At 26.8% G+C, this 22,106-nt stretch overlaps 2 protein-coding genes across 2 annotated transcripts; one reads left to right on the top strand and one right to left on the bottom strand.

Moving 5' to 3' along the window:
• Positions 1-11,019: 11,019 nt before the first annotated feature.
• Positions 11,020-11,719, bottom strand: LOC149062191 (uncharacterized). Its single transcript, XM_089218185.1, has 3 exons — positions 11,690-11,719; positions 11,377-11,627; positions 11,020-11,284 (listed from the first exon to the last, which is right to left on the bottom strand). Exons 1-3 carry the CDS (start codon positions 11,717-11,719, stop codon positions 11,020-11,022), a joined length of 546 nt encoding a protein of 181 aa, XP_089074311.1.
• Positions 11,720-20,145: 8,426 nt separating this feature from the next.
• Positions 20,146-20,951, top strand: LOC149062190 (uncharacterized). Its single transcript, XM_089215255.1, has 2 exons — positions 20,146-20,370; positions 20,811-20,951. The coding sequence occupies exons 1-2, from the start codon at positions 20,146-20,148 to the stop codon at positions 20,949-20,951; spliced, it is 366 nt and encodes a 121-aa protein (XP_089071381.1).
• Positions 20,952-22,106: the final 1,155 nt, after the last annotated feature.

The following is a 22,106-nucleotide window of genomic DNA, read 5'->3' as shown; positions in this document are numbered from 1 at the left end:
CTTATTACCGACTCACGATTCAAATATTGTTGTTATGACTTATCTTATAAAATTTTAACCTAAATTATAACCGTTCATTCACTCAACGTATTGTTGGTATGTGATTTACGTTAACCAGGTATAAGGTTTACTTCCATATCATGTAACCATGGAACCAGACTTTAATCGTACACAGCGTACAAAACAAATAACAGCTGATCAAAATTAATTTTACCCACGATTTTACCTAATCGCAAATCAGCCTAATAAACCATATCGTAGTACCCGTATTGTTCTGTCTTCTTATCCGTAGTCCGTCACGGCCATAGACATAATGTTATGTCTATGGTTACGACGTACTCCATAGATATGGTGGGGGTCGACGGGGGTATACGACGTGAGTAGGTATGCCACCACGGCACTACGAGTGACACTAATGGTCCGATTACTTAAAATATGACATCATAACAATAAGTTAATGTAGCGAGTTAGTAGGTACAATTAACATCATTTATCACTATTAGGTATATCTTGGGTTCGAATGATATCGAATTTATTACTTTTAACTTCTGGTCTTTATATTAGATAAGTATTATTATGACCAGTGGCGAGATCACATTCAGTGGGGCGAACTACATGACACCCAGTCAAATGGGTATTATAAAATACATTTAGGGGCACAACTTAAGATTACTGTACCTACTACTTGAACTGATTTGAAAAGTGTGATATCTTTTGCCCTGGGACATAAAAATCCTGATAGCTGCGGTATCTACTGACGAGATATAACACATTTACACACTATAACTATCTCCCAAAACCATCTAACTTTGAGGAGCATTATCTCATCAACGGATTAACGAAAAATGAAAATTAGAACGTATTAATTCATGAAAAAAATAGTTTTATTCAATTATGAAATTTTAAGTATAGGTTACCATTTGAAAATCAAAAGTTGACAGTGGTTTACCTAATAAATATAAGGGTGAAAAATATAAAAAAAGATATACAATTCTAGAACAGTGTAAATCTACAATTTTGAAAAAAAAAAAATTTGAAAAAAGTCAATACTTTTTCAAATAATGAGTGTTGTTTGATAAGAATCACCCTATATATACATGGGTATTATTTTTGTCGTCACGTCTGCAGTGTGCAAGGGCGTCGTGAAGGCGGTACTATAATTGTTAAAATTCTGCATTCAGTATATTAGGTAACAATAATGGATATTACCTGTATGAAAAACAGTCCATAATGGATTTAATATATTTAAAATATATTGACAAGTTAGCTTTGGCCATTAGCTGTTTTTTGTTTGTAGGTTTTCTGTTGCTTGGGGGGGGGGGAATAGTTGGTAGAAACTCGTTTGTACGTGTGTCAAGGATTTTTTACTAACAAGAGTGTTTCCACAATTGAGTGTACAAACATAAATCACCAAGCCACAAAAATTAATGTATTTATATAAAATATATACTTTCTTTTTGTGGTATCATTCAAGAATAATACATCTATTATAATAGAAATAATAGATCATTTTTTATTACCTAAAAATATATATGTATTGTATATCATCAGCAGTCCAAGAATAATTTGGTTAAAGCTCCTTAGTCCTTATATATAATTCATTATACTGTTACGAATTTAAAAAAAAAATGGTTAGTTTCATAACTTCTTCTATTAGAAAATTAAAGATTAACTTATTATTATTATTAATAGAAATTAATACTAGGTATCTAAAACCCATAAGACTCTTATGAATGTTTTATGTTATAAATAAAAGAAAAATTACAGTTAATTAATTAATTATTTTTATTTATTATTATATTGGATATGTTTATCAAATGATAATAATTTGCAAATTGTATAGTTAAAATTCAAAAGATTCTGACTTATTTCTGAATTTGGCACCATCAATAATTATTATGATTGGCTGCTCCACGCCAATTGAATTAAAATTTTGAAATTTGTTATTTTTTTTATACAATCTATGATTAAAGTAAAATGTAAAAAATAACAATTAAAACAATTAAAATTCTAAAAAAAAATGTTGGTTCCAAATTCAAATATATTACAATTTAGTTTTAATGCACAAAATAATAAAATAATTAATTAATATGATGCTAATTTGTTATTATTTATATAATTTAAATTATTATAGTATTACCACAGATTATAATTTTATATAATAATATTACTAATAATCCATTAAACAAATAAAGAATTATATTATTAAAATATTATATCAATATTATACATTATTAATATTATTACATTATACAGGTACACATTTAACTATATTAAAATTATTATAAATCTAGCTATAGGTATCCTTTATTCATACATAAACCCACTGAAAAATGTCAAGTGTATTTTGGAATCTGAGCGGAGCGATGAATGTATTTTATTCTTAATTTGAAAATTGTTTAAATTGTTTGACACTGATGCATGTAATATAATGATGATATTATATGGCTTGTTACACAATCGAGAGACATATCACTACAGAGACATTTTAGAATATTTTTTCTATATTTAAATATGCTATAGAAAAATCAACTACCATATACAATTTGGAAGTGTATGTTAAAATTATATACAAATTGCTATTAAATAACGGTGAAAAATAAAATTAGTGTTTCAAATGTTGGATTTAAATCTTAATTTATAAACCTCTTTTTTATATTAGGAGCAGCGGGACTTTGTGTTGTCCCGAAATATTTATTTGGTGTGTGCGATGGTTCTGTTGGATCACCTGTTTTTGGGTTTTCAAACTGTACATCTCTGTAACGTTCAGTTGATGTTGTTGTTTTTGATCCCCAGCATCTTTTTTGTCTATGTTTTGAAACGTTCTCGGTATGATCTTGTTCATTACCCTTTACCCTATCCTTTTGTGACAAGTCTTTACTGAACTGAAGAGCTACCGACCCATCCGAAAAATGACGAAGTCCCTTAGGAACGGTATGCTCAGGTTGTTCAATTCTCTTTAAAAGACCATGGCACGATTGGTTCGCACTAATCACCATGTTTATCATTAGCGGGTCTTCTTTGACTGTTTCATACAACTGCAATAAGGTAAACAGAAAGAAAAAGAAATTGTTCAATCAACTGTAACGTACATTTAAATTATAGAATAACATAAGTACACCAGAGACCCAACCCTAGTCCCCAACATCTACATTATTTTGAGTTTGGTTTGCATATTTCACTGTAATAAGATTACAGTTAGACGATGTGTCATACAAATTCAAAATCATCGATAAATAACGATCAGCGATCTACTGTAACTATATAGTAATTTCAAATGTTTTATCGTTAAATATAATTGTTTTTTAAAAGACAACTATGGGTAAGTTTCTGATTGCTGTCGGCGATTAGTTGATATTTAGACGTTATGTTTGAGTACATAATACAAACAATTGTTTACTTTAATAAATATATATGTTATGTATGGGATGTTTATTTAAGTCATAAATTATGACTCATAACCAAAAAAAATCGCTGAAGATACTTAATTTATAGCCTTGAGATATATTCTATTTTCTTATGAATTTTGTGTTTAAAAATGATGGACAAATGAATACCGATCTACTGTACAGTAATGCATGTCAAGCATGTTGTGATGGATATTTAAATTCAATAATAAATCATTACATACAATAAACGTTTCTGAGCGCAGACATTGTGTTAGTAAAACCAATAGGAATAGGTATTCAATTTTGTCTTCTCAAAGTACCAACTACGTTAATATTTCTATTAGATAAAATGCTGAAGTTGAGAATTGGATCATTTCTATTGTTTAAATATTGATGACAGACAGAAAAAACTACAGTAAAATAATTACATTCACTCCGATTAGAATCTAATAGGAATTAGATTTGTTTGTTTATACATAATATGAGGACCTTATTAATTTAATTAAGTATCCAATGTTTGAAGTTGAACAATGTCGAGGGAGGTGCTAGTTGCAATTTGGACAGATGTATTGTTTGCTAGTGATATCTATTATTCTGTAATAAAAAATAATATATGACCATATTATTTGTTTTTCATTTTAAATGTGAGCATTTTGAACTTTCTGTAAACAAAATATTTTTAGTAGCTTATCCAAGTACACTTATAATATGTGTTATACTACCTACCACTCACATACATTTAAAACGATTGAGTGTATAAGAATTTACTATTCCCACAGTTAATTAATTAAACAGGTTTTCGTAGATAATCTTCTAATCTAATGTGATAACATAATTTTATACAGAATATGCATATGTTAACATTGTATACTCACAGCACATCTGTAGTCTTGACGTCCAGACCACCTGGCAGCCCGGTCGTATAACATAACATACCAACCCTCGAGTGTGTCTTCATCTGTAAAGAATGGGTGTTTCGCCATACAATCGAACAAGAAGTGGTCCATATCTGTTAATACGATTACAGAAAAATACATGAGTATGACAAATATAATAGATTACCTATTTTAGGAAACGGTATTTTTTTTTTTTTGACGAATTAAATATTAAGACTGTTTAGCACTCGTTTTGTGTGCATGTTTTCGTGCGTAAAAGCCATACCTATTATGTTTAGATGTTCCTATTATTATATTGGGGTCATAGCCGTCATAATATATGGGTAAGGCTTATAGAGCTACAACCACACCTGGTGTTTTACATCTTGTTTCACAAGACATCTATATTTGTATTATATTTGAGAATTGAAAGATATTATTTATGTTCACTGACGGTAAAATGTAAAAGATGTAATTTATTTATATAGCATTAGATTAAAATATGACATATTATACACTAAATAATATGTTTTCTAAAACAAAAAAAAAAAATTATTCCATTTTAAATAATATTTTGTCTTGTAAGACGAAACTGTAATTAAAAACCGATAACTGCTAAATATATTTTATAATAAATAATACATTTTATTTCATTACTATAAATTATTAATATCTAATCATTTAAAATTTATTTTGAGTACAATTTGAATTTTTATTGTTCACACGCTATCATATTAAAGAGCTGTATAATCTGTTTTTGAAAAATTATGGATGAGATTGTTGCGGCCATAACTATAGTGTCAGATGAAAAACACAACAAAAAAAACTATGGGATTATATTAGGTGGACAACCAATCGCGTCACACGACAAGTGATATCAATCTTTTCGATAATAATTAAAACTTATTACCTATTATTTCGTACTTCTGACGATTTCAATCTTTTACCTAGTCTAATGATTTAACCTAACCAAATTATTAGATGAGAACATGCTTCTTGGACCAAATGACGTGGCGAAGGATCCCATCCCCTCACTATTACGCTGTAATAATAATGATTTGTTATACGTACTTTTATCACCGCACTTTCCACCGCCCACGGTTTTGTGATTGCCCAGCCACAAATTAAACGATTGCAATATGCCGGAGTTTGTTGGTACCATAGAGGCGCATCCACCTATCGCCGGTGACGTAGTGCCCAACACCTTTACGCTAAATCTCTCGTCCGGCTTTCCAAATGGAGGGCAGAATCTTTTGATTTGTTCTAAGATGGTTATAGAAAAGAAGATAAATTCAACATTAAATTATAAGCGTATTATAATGTTTACATAGGTACAATATTGTTATAACAGATGTTTACAAATATGGCAGTATATAGGTAGGTCGATGATTTTGTTATAGTTGGTTACTGGTTTTAATGTAGATAATATACGTTTATTGTGACAGCGAAGAATCGTCGTGGTGCTGGTCCAATTACGATTGAATATCGCTAACATTTTTATCCAAGTTATTAAATGGGCAAATTGACTAACCGCACCTTCTCTCTCTAATTCCTTCAAATGACCCTCCACGCTTCACTCGTCAACACACCTCTTTCAATTTACCTACCGCCTCCACAAATTACGATTTAAATGAACCACTTCGACGCCGTATGTCTATTGCTAATTCAGTCCCCTTCTTTTCTATTTCATAACCTACCCCCCAAGTATTTATGTATCTCTATATTTCACTGTTATCACATTATTGTAACTGTTATATTAATATTATATGAAATTGTATGCTAAATAAATAAATAAGTAAATATTGAAATCAATACTCCCGTTCAGTAAACACGCTCACAAAATTTTAGCTGATATTGACATTACTTTTAACCTAACCTAACCTTGATTAATTAATTGTAATTTCAATATAACGATCTGGAAGACTGATTTCGTCGTAGAACCCTTAAAAGTATTACCATGTTACAAAAAGTCCTATACAAGTACTCGATTAAACCGGCTTCTTACAAACTAAAAATATGATCATTAAAATCTCGCTCTTATAACTGCTAGGTATATAATTGGCATACCTATAATATCAAAATATATTATCGTTAGGTTATGTTGATTTTTAAAATAGCTTACTGAAAGAGTAACCTATTCGGTACCCACGTAAATAAGGTACGTTAAAATTTGAAATCATAAACATAAATTTTACGACTCAACTATATATGTAGGTAACTGTATAATGAAAATTCAAAATATATAGATATTATATGATTATTATTATATGATTTATGATATTATATTATTTTATATGATTCTCAATAGGTATAAGCATAGGCGTGCGCAGACTTTGACCGCAGGGGGGGGCCCTTAAAAAGGTCCGAACTAAAGATTCTTGTGTGATGATAATTGATTAATTAATAAAATAATAACTTAATCACATTTATATTTTATTTATACTATTAGATAAAAAAACTGGCTTAATTTTTTTTTTTGTAATATCTAAAAATTTCGCTGTCTAGTATAATATACATATCTATGCATTTATTAAAGAAAAAGCCAGAGGCCGCGGCCCACCCGCCCCCCCCTGTGCGCACACCTATGGGTATAAGTAACTATTAAAACGCGTTATTGTTTTGTATATAGGTTATACATTGACTTCAAAGTCTAAAAACCTAAACTAGAAATCAACACGATTGTTCAATTAACAATTTTGTGGAGGACATAACGTATTATAATACGATATTTGTTTCGAAATAAGCAGAGAAACGATAAAAACATTTTACGCTTGTGCGGATTTTTACATATTTAACAATATGTACCTATTCGATAATACATTTAATAGTAATGAAATAGTAGAAGTATGGCCCTCTCGTTGCAGTATTATTATATATAATACATAAACAAGGAAAAAAAGAATGATTCTTTCTACACGACCATCGACACATATTTTAAAATGTTATTCGTTGTTTTAATAATTATGTTTTTGTCTTTTTTTTTGAAAATCGTAAAATAATATTCAACAAACAAATGGCTATTATTTATAGCTATACGAAATGAGTAAAATAAAATGGCTTTTTGTAATGGATTTATTTATCATAATTTATTTATGTGAGGCATATAGAAAAAATAAAATATAAGACTATAAATAATAGATGTGCTTACCTATAACTGTTAATAAAAAATGAAGAAAAGCAAATAAACATTTCACAAATAATATAAACTTGAAAATAAAAATTTCTATATGTAGGTACCTACTGCTAATACCCTTTGCGTATCATATTATTGTTACTATATTGTTATTATTATTAGTTGAGTAAAATTGGGAAATATAGGATAAGTACCAATTTAATTTATACATCATTTATAACAATAATTGAAGTATCTAACAATAATTTAATTAATTAATTAAATTAATAAAATAACAATATCAGTAATAAAAATGGTAAAAACAAAAATATAGTTTTTAACAATATAAATGTACCTTGTTTATGTATTCATACATTATAATGCTTACCTCGAATATGAGTGCTCTGTGCAGGTTCTGATGGAAACATCTCGGGAAGCATTTCGGAGATTGCCAGCATCATGGGAGATGCGATCGACAGCAAAATTAATAAACTTGTCGTGGACGCCATGGTAGTGTGGGTTCGGTGAGAAAATGAAGTAATTCGAATCGTAAAAGGTAATTTGACAATTAAATGAAATAGACAGATGATAAACGCGCAATGAGTTCTGATGTGGCCTGTGCGTGCCGTTTTATAAGCGCTAAGCCACAACGACGGTGGCGGCGTCTGTGGAGGTGGTTTCCACCACCGGTTGTTCGATCAAGGCGCAACAGGCACGCACCTAGCAAGCGTGCCTACGGAGCATGGGAGGAATGTACATTCTATTGGATGGACTGTAATCAAACATCACCGCCCATCATAGACCTAATAACTATGGACCGCGCATTCCACCCCCCTCGCCTATTGCATGTCAACTGAGTATTAACTGAGAGAGATAGAAATATCCGTTGGTAACATCATGGCAGAAAATATATTGGAATTTATTTATTCCATGTCTATAACAAACGTGCATAGACCATAGGTAGTTTAATTTTAATTTTTAAAGCTTTATATAGTTAAAATAGTTACGCAATAGGTTGTAAATAGGTACTAATACTAAATACTAAAACAATAATCGATTAATATAATATAATTTAATTATATTAAATAATAGCTATAGACCTATAAGTATGTTTATATAATAATATGGTTTTGATTTAATTTAATATAACTGGGAAGAAGTATTCCAAATTATAGTTGAAATTGTAATTTGTTCAAAAACTAAATAGGAACATCACCGTGTCATGTAAGTATAATTTTAATGCATAGTACCTAAATTAAATTATAAGTTCTAATAATATATAAAAATACAATGTTGGTTATTGGTGTTGAAAAGTTATTAATTTTGTTAAGTGTGATCGAATTCTAGTTTTTGGTTTTATTAACTCATTATTTTAATGATGTAGTCGAATGGTTAAATAATGTTTTGATATTATTTTAATTAATTGCAATAAATGATTGTTGATTGGAGACTGAGTATAAATATGGTCGGACAAACTTTTAAAATATTCATTTATATTGATATTCGACATCACTTTTACAACTAAAAAGTCAATTGGATTTTTGTGAGAATTCAATGTACTATGAATCCTTGACATGAATACTTTTTCTGCTATTTCACATAATTTTATAACATCTTCTGACGGCTTAGTTAGACCTCCTCTATTTTTTATATCTATTAATGTATAAGTTTTACTATCATTTTCATTAATTACTACTTCTTTGCATTCCATACAGTTAAAAAACTTCATAATTTTTTTTGATACAAATCCAGCAATATGTTCAATCACACTGTGTTTATAGTCTAACCCTGGGGAATAGTCAAGTATGTCATATTCAACTCCAATATTTTCTTCTTCCTCTACACACAGAACATCTAAAAAATTATCTGGTTTTTTTTTAGGACACTTGATACATACAGAATATTAGTTGAATCTTGTGGTGTGCAATTTGCTTCCTTTGAAACAGATAAATTAGTGTGTATCAACAGTTTTTTGTATGCCGCTTCAAATTGTGCTGCTGAAGGGTTGTTATTAAAACCACCTCTGGACCTAATTGCTGAGAATAACATTTCAATGTGGTCCTGTGACATCTTATAAGTAAGAATAAAATCAAGTTGTTTAGTCTGAATTATATCATAAAATAAATTTCTAGTGCTTTTTAAACAAACTATAAGACCTCTAAATCCAGTTTTTCTTCTTGAATCAATAACTGGAGTGTTATTGAAATCTTTTAAAGATTCTATGTATTTAATAGCATCATTAATAAATTCATTAATCTCATTTTCTTGTTCAATATATACAGGTCTTTTATGTTTGACTTTCCCAAGAAAATTTCTGGTATTTAAAAAATCGAAAATATTATTCACATATTTACAAAATTCTATTGTTGGCCCACTATTTTCAAAACCAGGATACTTTTTTGCTTCACAGAATGTTAGTGCATCAGCTACACTTGCGCTAAAAGTCTGTGCGGCCAAGCTCACCTTCATCTTCTCTTTGTGGTACATAACATTTCTTCGTCTTATTTTGGTTGCCAAATGTAAGCCACCATTCTCTTGAAGATCAACTAAATTTATGAACAATTTCCAATTTATTAAACCATTGCTTTGATTTTTCAGAACACGCCAGTCTCCTAAAGTGTTCCGGACTAATTTAAGCATATGAGCAGCATCTAAATAAATATGAACATTTTCTAGCGTTGAAGGGTGTTGAAATGTTGGTTCTAAATTACTACTTAAATCTACGCCTAAGTATTTTGCCATGGATATATTTGATGCTGCTCCATCAAATGTCAGGGTTTTTATAATGGCTCCAACATCATTTAAATTTTGTAGGCATGTTGTTACTAAATTGGCTTTTTCTTGGGCAGTTAAACTATTTGTCAAAAAATATCCAACAGGAACTTTCCAATTAGAGTTTAGAGCTACTACTAAAAACACTAATGCCTCTTTAGCCATAGGTAAACTGTCAGAGTCTTCAGATCCTTGACCAAAATTTATATACCCTTGCAATCGAGAGCCATTAAAATGAACATCTTCTCTAATACACATTTCATCTATAATTAGTCCACAAATTTATTTTTTATTTTTTTCTTTCATTTCCTTAACTTTAATTTCAACCGCCTTCAAACATTCATCAGTAAAACCAGGAGTACCATCAACAGTAGTATACCACTTTCGTATGGTGCTGGGATGAGGCAAAGTTTTGTTGAATGAATCTCTAACATAATTATAGGCTGCAGGTGAATAAAAGTGAAGAGTCACTGCAAATGTACGCAATTCTGGTGTAATTTTACTATTGGATGTCATATTAAGCTGTTTCATAACAAGTTCACTCTCAGCAACAGGCAAACTCTCCTATTACAATGAAATTAAGACAAGTAAGCTGCATATAATTTAAAATAAATCATATATTATAATTAATAAAATTCACAGGCAATAATGGAACAATCTAATAATTCACAGTCTTAATAAAAAATTAATTCAAATATAATTCACAACTGGTATACTACATTCTTCTAATGTTCAATATTTGTTATAATTGTAAACATACATTTTTGCCATTTTGCTATATTTGCTGAATAATAATTGAAATCCTAACATCCCAATCCATTACTCCGAAACATGAAACATAAACAACACCAAAATTAATATTTTACATAGATTAATTATCAATTAATATTTTACTAACCTTAATAACTGAAAAGCAATTGTCAGAAATAATTTTTTTATCATTTTTTAGATGATCAATTAAATTATTTAGAGTTTTCACCTGTTTCAACAATTTTTCATTTATTTGGCGCAATGATGTAATTGTTTTTTTTTGTTCTGTAATAACATTCTGTGATGCATGCCAGTACTTTAACCTACTATTAGGAGTTTCAATATCGTCCACAGTTTTAAAATCTCCCCAAAAAACTTTTCTTTTTCTGTGAGAAAGTAACACATACAGTTGTACTTATTGTTTCACTACCTGCCTGTTTAATGTATAAAACTGAGTATATTATGGTTATGTGTTTACCTTTTTGAACTAGTTGGTGTAGATATAAATGAATCATCATTGTCAATTAAATCATTATTTTTAGGTGATTTTGAAACATCATAATGCGCAATACACTGATCTGATGGTTGAGCATGAGAAGTACTTGGTGTACTAAGTTTATGATCATTTCCTTGTATATTTTCATTATATGAAAAATTATCATCAATGACTTCAACCATATTAAGGGTAGATGTTGACGGATCAGTACAAGGCAATAATATCAAACTATCTATAATAATGCAATGAAAAATTGAGAATTGTTATTAAAATTAATAGTTTTATTAATTATTACCATTTTTATTAAAAATAGATGGTACTGCATCTTTTTTTAATTGTACTGTATTACTTATGCTAGTAAAAGGTATATGGTAATCTTCACTTCTAAAATGAAGCTCACAAACAGAAAATGATTTAAGTATCTTAAATTTTAAGTCATGATGACTAATTGCTGCAATCCATTTTGATCGAATATCTTCATTTTTTGGTAATCTTGATTAAAAAATGTATAATTTTTTATAAAATACTAATATTTATTATTTATTATTCATTTTATTGATATTTAATGTTTTTACATTTAAATATTTAATAAAAAAAATTAAAAATACTTGTGCATCTTAATTCCTTGTCCTGATATTGTATTACAGCCTTTTACATTGCAATATTGCACCATGGTTTTTGTATAAAACAGTGCTTAAAATAACTGTTAAAATGTACAATTCAAAGTTAGAGGTGAACCTTTAAGAAATATTCAAAAGTCAGTTCAAGCTTCAAAGTTTAAAGATTTAAATTTTTAAAACGCCGGTTGTCAGTTATAGATAATAAAGATATGATAACATTGATAACAAAATTTATCATGGAATAAAAAGATTTTTTTCCATGATTTCCAACGGCTAGCTCTGTCTCTTTTGCTTAATATCCACATATGATTTCTCTCTCTATGCGCGGTCCATAGTTATTAGGTCTATGCCGCCCATCCATCGGCCTGCCAGCCCACAAAAACCACCTACCCACCAACCCGCCAGCCATAAAATAGTGAACGAAAGAACGCACATGCGCACAAGAACACGTCATGTACATCTACACGACAGTGCTTCGGCGGCGGAGTTGGCTAGGTTATAAGTAATATAATATGTTCAGATACTCATAATCATGCCTTAAATATACTTATGATTTAAATCATGGGTGGATAGGCCATTTTTGGGATATACATATTGGGATATTCAGGATATACATTTTCCAGAGCCATGTACTTGGTTTGTTTTATCTCACATGCATCCGGATTAAATGTCCTGATTCTCTATGTTCCTTTAAGATTGTTATAATCGGATTCTATTATACTGTATACAAAAAATGTCACATACATTCACTAATTAACAAAAAGTATTTTATTCAAATAAAATTATATATTCTTGGAGATATGTTATATTTATATTTTTAATCATATAGATATTTTAACAAAAATCAATACTAATAAAAGGTTTAGTAGAAACCCATTGAGCAGAAACATATTCAATGTATATTTCTTGTATATCTATTATAAAATATGTTTATCCGTATAACATCTAAAATAAAACCATAGAAAATTTATTAATATGCAAGAGATATACATTATATGTCTTATGAACGGTAAATGGTAATCCCTTAGATATCTGAATTCAAACATCAGATTGCCAATATCTATAGTACAGCTTCTAAATAAGTTTAAATATCTGATAAATATCCAAAAAATATTGATTGGTTATTAAAATTGCAACATCTATAATATATATATCTAGTATAATATATGAAAACAAGGATTTTTATTAGATATATTTTTGTTTATATACAATAGATATTGCTTATATATAATTATTAGACTGTTTGAAATTTGAATATTTGTGAAATAATGAAAAATGGTTTTAGTGAATATATATTAATATAAATTTATTTTTTCAAACTGCAGTGTATATAATAATATAATATTACAAATAATCCATTTTTTCCTTTTTTAATAAATTAATAACAATTAAACCTTTAATAATCCAACTAAAATATGAGTTTTTAAGAATATGTATAAAAATATCAAAATAGTACTAATAAAAACAACTTAATCAAACTAGTTGTAACGCTTTAAAAGCAATTTATTACATATAATAATAACAATAATAATAATATTATTATAAAAATTAATAACAAATTTAAATTAAAAAAATCGAACCAAAATATGAATTTTTAAGAATATAAATATATCGAAATATAAAAAAAACTTAATGAAACTTATTGTAACATTTATCATTTTAAAAGCTGTGTTTATTGCATATTTAATAATAATAATACTAATTATATTATTATTATTTTATATTGTATAAATAATAATAATAAAAAAAATTAATCTTTGAAAACTTGACTTTATTAAATACGAATAGAAATATACAAAAAGAAAAGTAATGAAACTCAATTTATATTATTTAATTAACTTCTTTGACTTCCACTATTAATAATTCTTCCTCTAGCACTTGTTAGCCATTTAGAAATAGAAGTTATAATTTCATCGTCATTAGCATTACTATACTTGGACTTTTTCACAGCTTCTATAATATCCAAACATTTAATGTTAGGTTTATTATACTTATTGACAATAATATTATGTTTATATATTATATTTAAAAAGTTTTTTTCAAAATTGCTTTTTACCATTTTTGATCAAGTTTTTCTATAAGCACTACTAATATAAAAATGACAAAAATCTATATAATTTTCATAACTATAATAATTTAAATTACTACTATTAATTAATTTGATGCATATAATGTACATTATACACCTATATATAATATAATAGGTATTATTAAAATATTACATCAAAAATGGTTAATTCTTCATAATAGATGGCAAGTGAAGTATATTATATAAAACTAATACCCATAATTAAGTTTTGGAAAAATATTATGTAGGTAGTTTAGTTTCATAACAGGGAATTAATATCTGTTCTTTCCAAAAACAACTATTACTAGGAAAAGGTACATTTTGCAACAGATATATGAAAGCTTTAAAAAGAAGTTTATTACAATTTACAGTTAATTTTTAATCTTTTTGTTTAAATAGTTACATTTTTGAAAAAAATTACTTATCATTTTAGGTTTGAATATCACAATAATAAGTAGCAAATATAAATTATAATCTTACCAAAGATTGATTTGTTAATTGACAACAATGAAAAATTGTTTTTATTCCTTAAACCATAATAGGTATACTACATTAATGATTTGTCAACAAAAACTTTTTTCATTATCTTATAAATCATATTTTTTAATGATTTTCCGCCAATTCTAGCCAGTTTGCATACCTAAAATGAAAAATATTTATAATGGATAACATAGTGGAGTTTAAATTAAGAAAAATAACATACAACTTGTCTTTTAAAATTAATATCACTTTGTATTTTGTCTTCTAAATTATTAAGACCTTCGTTATCTAGAATCGGCAAATTTGATATGAAGTAATCAAATTCATTATAATTCCATTTATCTTGTGCACTTCCAAATTCTTGTTACCTCCATATTTAAATAAGCCAAATAGTTCAAGACTGTTTTTTAAAAACCTTTAAAAAAAAATTAAGAATGTATCAAGAACATTGAAATTTCTATTATAATAGATGTACCAAAAACTTATTCAGTAGAGTTATTAAATTATCTAGTAGTAAGTACTATTATTGTAAATAACTCTTACCTGAAGTATGTATTGATAGAGAACTTACAGGCAATGGCTGTAAATTATGAAATGGAGAAGTACGATTTGAATTTTGTTCATGATGTTTACTATGAGGATGAATAGTATCATTAATATGTTTTAAACCTATATATTACACAAATAAATGACTAAATAAAATAATTACAATTTACACAATCATTTAAGTCTAATTATTTTTTTACCTGCTGCATTGTGTATTGGCGGAGAGCGACTGCATGATGGCTGTGAATTGTATAATGTTGAAGAATTAGTTGTTTTTTCATCTTGGAAAGATTTAGAATTATTTTTTGAGCCTATGTATTAATAGGGAACAGAATCATTTTATAATTGTATGTACAAACTAAAATATACAAAAAAATGTAGTTAATTAATTAGTTATTAGGTACATATCAACAAATAGGTAACGTTTTGTTTTGTTTCATTATCTATATCAAAAACATCAGTTGTATAAAATCATTTTTCTGCAATTTCGTGAGCTTGATCAAATGATACTAAAAATTATAAAAATATATCATATTACAAAAAATATCTGTCACTTTAATAATATTGATGTTTATTATTATACTACGATAGTTTTTGTATGAATCATAATTTACCAATATTTTTTGATAGTATTCTGTAACTGTATGAAGTATAATCAAATATATTGGGTTTTGATCGATTCATTCGTAGCTTATTAGCATTACTGCTATTATTTGGCAAGACACAGGAAGTTCCCTCCTTGTTGAGCCAGTATGAAGGAACTGGTTCAACAGAATTGTCATTAAAAAAATGCACTACAGTCCACTGCATAGTCATAATATTAATATATATCAATTAAAATAGATACAGAAAATATACATATTATGCAGCTGGTACCTAAAAATAAACATAAGTTAAATATAATAAGAATTACAAATGATCATAATTGAGCGTTAACACTATAAAAAAAAAAATAAATAAAAAGAATATATTATTATCTACCCATAGGTATATAATAAAACTTAAGCCTACTGTTAATATATAGGAAATAAACAAATACAAATTTAATAGAACATAAATAATTATATACATGTATTAAAACCTACTGCTTCAATAGGATTTTAATTGTTAAAATGAATAATAGGATAAGCTACTTTGAAGTTTAAATCTTCAGTTGATAAAATTTAGTATTTCATCATTATATTTTCAATTTTCCAAACATAAATTTGTTTTGAAAAATCACTTACTTAATTAATCCCTTTATTTGTTTACTTTTTATAGGTATATCAAAAAATTTTTCCAAATTTTGGAATTTTCTACCAAGCACTACTTGTGTTTTTAGAATTTTACTACAACAAACATTGACTACTTTAATGATATTTAAAACACCGCTTATTTTTAAACCAACATAAGAATCTGCATCAGAATTTATTATTATTTTCATTTGTTCTAAAATTAAAAGTTTGTATTGTGGTGATGACGTCCATCTATTAGTGGTCCATCTAAATGTATATTTTCATATTTTATAAAAATATTATTTGGTTTTGACAAATTTTCTGTAAAAATAATGATGCATTACTACGTTCCTCACATCTTTTGCTACTTGCTGGAGAGGTTTGTCGTTTATACGAACCATTTTTTTTAACGTGCTCATGTAATTCTCAAATCTGAAACAACTTACATTATCCTGGGAACCATAATTCTCATAGTCTTCATGTAAATGTATTAATGCATGTATGTTGTGAGATATAAATTGTTCACCATATATAATACCAATTTTTTTTCACAAAATCATGCATAAATAATTTTGCATACTGAACTAAATAATGATTATAATTTGGGCTCAAATAAATAGACATTGCGATATTAAAATAGAGAAAATGTAGCCTTCCATCTAGGTGATTCATCTTATAACCTAGGTTTACGAACAAAATCACAAGGTATTTGTTTTTTTAAGGTTAAAAGTCTTTCAGAAATTTGTTTTAAAACACAAGTATTAAATTTTCCACACGAGAAATTTGATCACCCTTCCACAACATTAATAGCTTTTTCATGGCACCAAGGCACACTGAGAGCATGTAATCAATACTAAATTGTTTAACAACATCTAAACCTGGGATATTAAGTATTTCACTAATTTTACCATTCGTATGATATTTTTGTATTTGTTGAACAAAATAAATAATATGGATAATATGTTCTGACGCGAAATCAATATATATATATATATCACTAAAAACCGATAATTGTTAATTTAATTATGATAGTATGTAATTATTTATTACAAGACGCATTATTATTTATTATAGTAACTTATAACTTATAAGTAATAACTTGTTCGCTTATTACTAATAAAGTAATAACTAAATATTAAGCAATGACTAATTAAGTAATAAACAATGAAAATATACCTAATTTCGCATAGCATTAATGTTAATTTAACATACATTATAATAATTAAAATAATAAAATAAATAACTAGCTATACAGCGATGTATAGTTAAAGAATATTATAATTTATAAAAAATAAGAGTTAATGCTCTAACTCAAATAGTTTATGAATATCAGTTATTAATTATTATTACCTTATACACTTACCGTAATATAAAATACAAAAATTTGAATATCAGTCAGAACAAAACAATTAGATAGGTACACTACATATTATATAGTGTCACAACTTCACTTCACATCACATCACAAGCAATACTTACTTGGTTTTTTTATTTTATGTTCAAATTATTATTTTTCTAAAAGTCAGTTGTACAATTAAACGTGTAGATAATTATAATTTAACACTTATATGTATATGTTTTATTTTCTGATCTACAATAATAATATACATGATTACTGATTAGTATACAATAATTATGATATAAGCAGTGTTTATAAACACTTAGAATGTATAATGTAAATTTGTAGAATTTTAGTTTCTAAACTATAAACTATCATTGATTTAAAATAATGTTTAATTAAAATATCTATAGACTATAATAATAGCAATAATAGTTCACCAATAAAACTATACATTCCAATATGCTAATATTTTTTACTACCTATTTTTTTTCAAATTGTATATTATAAACCTAATCTAAAAACGTTAGGTTGATATATAATACTTTACTATTTAGGTACCTATTATATTAATGCATTAAATATATTGATATATTATCAATATATGTTAGAATCTCATTAACACAATAACACCACATAACAATAAAAATCTTTATAGCTCTGGTAACATAAGCTAAATATATTGTTTAATTTAATTTTAATATACAAATATAAATATTATCTTTGACTGTAAGTATATTAAAAAGTATTATTTTTAATTCTACCAAGAACTTATTAAAACTTATTTTTTCGTTTTATTAAGTGACCTATCTAGTAATTTATATTTGATAATATAATTCAATTTTCTAAAGTTGTACTCCTGTAAAAACATATGATAGTAATTATTTTTGTAATAAAAATTTTCTTAATTTTTTTTAAATTTTCCTTTTATAATAAAAAATAATACTTAATAATACTTATACTATTACAATAACATCATGATATTACATGCATCAGTGTCAAACAATTTTAACTATTTTCAAATTAAGAATAAAATACATTCATCGCTCCGCTCAGATTCCAAAATACACTTGACATTTTTCAGTGGGTTTATGTATGGATAAATGATACCTATAGCTAGATTTATAATAATTTTATTATTGTTAAATGTGTGCCTGTATAATGTCTAACTATATTGTTATAATATATTAATAATATAATTCTTTATTTGTTTAATGGATTATTAGTCATACCACCGATTATATAAAATTATATAATCTGTGGTAATATTATAATAATTTAAATTACATAAATAATAACAAATTAGCATCATATTAATTAATTATATAATTATTTTATGCATAAAAATTAAATTGTAATATATTTGAATTTGGAACCAACATTTTTTTTTAGAATTTTAATTGTTTTAATTGTTTATTTTTAACATTATGCTTTAATCATAGATTGTATAAAAAAAAAGTTAACACATTTCAAAATTTTTATTCAATTTGCGTGGAGCAGCGAATCATAATATTTATTGCAGGTGCCAACTTCAGAAATAAGTCAGAATCATTTGAATTTTAACTATAAAAATTGCAAATTATTATCATTTGATAAATATATCCAATATAATAATAAAAATAAAAAATTAATTAATTAACTGTAATTTTATCTTTTATTTATAATATAAAACATTCATAAGAGTCTTATGGACTTTAGATAGTATTAATTTCTATTAATAATAATAATAAGTTAAGCTTTAATTTTATCACAGAAGAAGTTATGAAACTTTTCTAACTTTTTTTTAATTCGGTACAGTATAATTAATTATATATAATTATAAATAATCTATTGTTTACTTATTCCTAATAAATTGTTTATATAAAAATGTAAATATATGCAACAATATGCATCTTATTAAACTATGGAGTTAAATTTAAAATATATATATATATTATTAAATATTATAATATTGAAATAGTATAATATTATACAAGGAATGGAAATTTATTTAACAATAAAATACATACTTATTTGTGTCAATAAGTGTGGATTCAAGTGTTTGGTAAGGAACAACGAGGGTACTAAGGGTACACTAAAGCGGCCCATACACGATACAATTAATCGCACGACAGATTGTACAACTTTGTTTGGTACGATTTCACAAACGATTATCGTAACGTGTATGGTATTGTTGTACAACGTGTAGTACGACGAGATGAAGTTTGAACTTGCATAAAATCTATCGTACGACAAGTCTGAAATGCGACAAATCGTAACATGTGTGGACCTGCGTATAAAAGTTTGATCGATTTAACTATCATATTATGTTCTTTTTTATCACCAAGCACGTGTGAACTATAACTGATAAGATTTTAAAACTGAATTCGTTGTTATTTGATATTTCAAAATATTGTTTTTTGTATTAACTTTAATAATATTGTACTTGTCATCAGTTGTCATTGTTTTTATTTATTGTTAAGTTATTCATATAAAAACATTGTAATGGATGTTAATAAAGATTTTTGGGAAGATTTCATTGAATTATATCGAAATCATTCATGCCTCTGGAATGTGAAATGTAAAGATTACTCTAATAAAATTAAACGAAATTCAAGCTACGAAATACTATTGAAAAAACTTAAAGAAATATATCCTGAAGCTACAACAGAACTTCTAAAAAAAAAGATTAATAATATGCGTACAACATTTAGGAGAGAATTAAAAAAAGTAAGTATTTATTTTATTTAGTACGAATATTTATTATATATTTATATTAATATAAGTATTCAATTACTGTTTAAAATATATGCAACAATTAGTTTTAATTTAAAATACAAATATATATTATAATAATCTTTTGATATAGGCACTAAACTTGGTTTTAATTTAAATTAAAATAATTATTTTAATAAATTTATCCTTCAGAATTACTGAATTGATAAATAATTTCTTCTTTATTTGATATTGTTTTATATTTTAGCTCATTACAATACACATATTTTAAGCTATTTTTTATGTATTGCATATAAGGAAATTACTAAATTTAATTATTAATTTTTTTTTATGCGTGGCCAAACTTATAGAAATTGATAAACTTGTTAAATGTATATTACCTTTGCAAAAATTATTATTAGACATCCTAAAAATATATTTAAAACATTTTTTAGGTAGAAAGTTCCATGCGTACTGGATCAAGTACAGAAAATGTTTATGAGCCTTCTTTATGGTATTATGATTTACTGTACTTCACTGCTCAATGTGAAACAGGGAGAAATGGCGTATCCAATGATATTATCGATGAAGAATGAAGATGAAGCTCAAAATACAACTTTAGCAGAAAATAATAGTGTAAGTTTTATTTACTGAATATTTATTAGTTAAATACTTGATACATCATTAAGAATAAAAATACAATACATTATAAAACAAAAATATGTATAAACATCTATTTTAATGATTTATTTATGAAATCATTCTTTCTTGAAATGGTATACTTCCATCACTATTATAATACTTTTTAAATAAATCCCTGACTGATTTAGCTGAAATACTACTGTTTGATGATCTGTACCGTTCAATATTTTGTAATTCTCCAATTTGTCGCCACATACCGGGGACAACCGTTCCACCAGGACTATCTTCGTGATCTACATAAGATTCAGTTACATAATTTTTTTTGGACATTTTTCGTATAAAATTATGCAGTGCACAACATGCCAGAACTACTGTATCAATTTTGTCAACGTCAATAGCAATAGGTCTCAAAAATAACCTAAATCTAGTGGCTAGTATGCCAAAAGCATTTTCCACTACCCTCCTTGCTCTACATAAACGATAGTTAAAAATCTTTTGTTCTACATTTATGTTCCTTTGAGCATACGGTTTCATTAGATTTTCCATCAATGGAAATGCCTCATCTCCAATAAAGACATAAGGCATAAATCCAATTTCAGGGAAATAAACAGGATGTGGTATATTCAATTTATTTGATTCCAAACGTTTGCAAAGTCCGGTTTCCTTCCATATACCTCCATCTGATACGCGCCCATTTGTGCCCATATGAATGTATATAAATTCATAATTAGCATTAACCACAGCAAATAATACCAGACTAAATGTCGCCTTGTAATTATAGTAGTAAGATCCACTTTTCTGAGGTTTTTTTATTATAATATGTTTGCCATCAATTGCACCTAAACAATTTCTGAATTGCCAAAGTTGGTTGAAGCCATCTGCCACATGTTTCCACTCTTGTTCTGTAGAAGGCACCTGCAAAACAATAAATCAATACTTGCCACATCAAAAAAATGTTTATATTTGTTAAAAAAAAGATAACATAGATGCCCAAATACTCCTTTAGTTAGTAGACATATCATCCTAATCAATAATAAAGTTGATGCTCCTAATCTATTAAAATGCGTCTCGTTCAACATTCCAGCTTATAATAACCGTTCCACCTCCAT

This window comes from Diuraphis noxia, unplaced genomic scaffold (assembly GCF_037042655.1).
Source record: "Diuraphis noxia isolate RWA-SAM2 unplaced genomic scaffold, SU_Dnox_SAM2 contig0001, whole genome shotgun sequence".
Taxonomy (NCBI): domain Eukaryota; kingdom Metazoa; phylum Arthropoda; class Insecta; order Hemiptera; family Aphididae; genus Diuraphis; species Diuraphis noxia.
The sequence above is the reverse complement of the archived record's forward strand: the minus strand, read 5'-3'. Positions and strand labels throughout refer to the sequence as shown.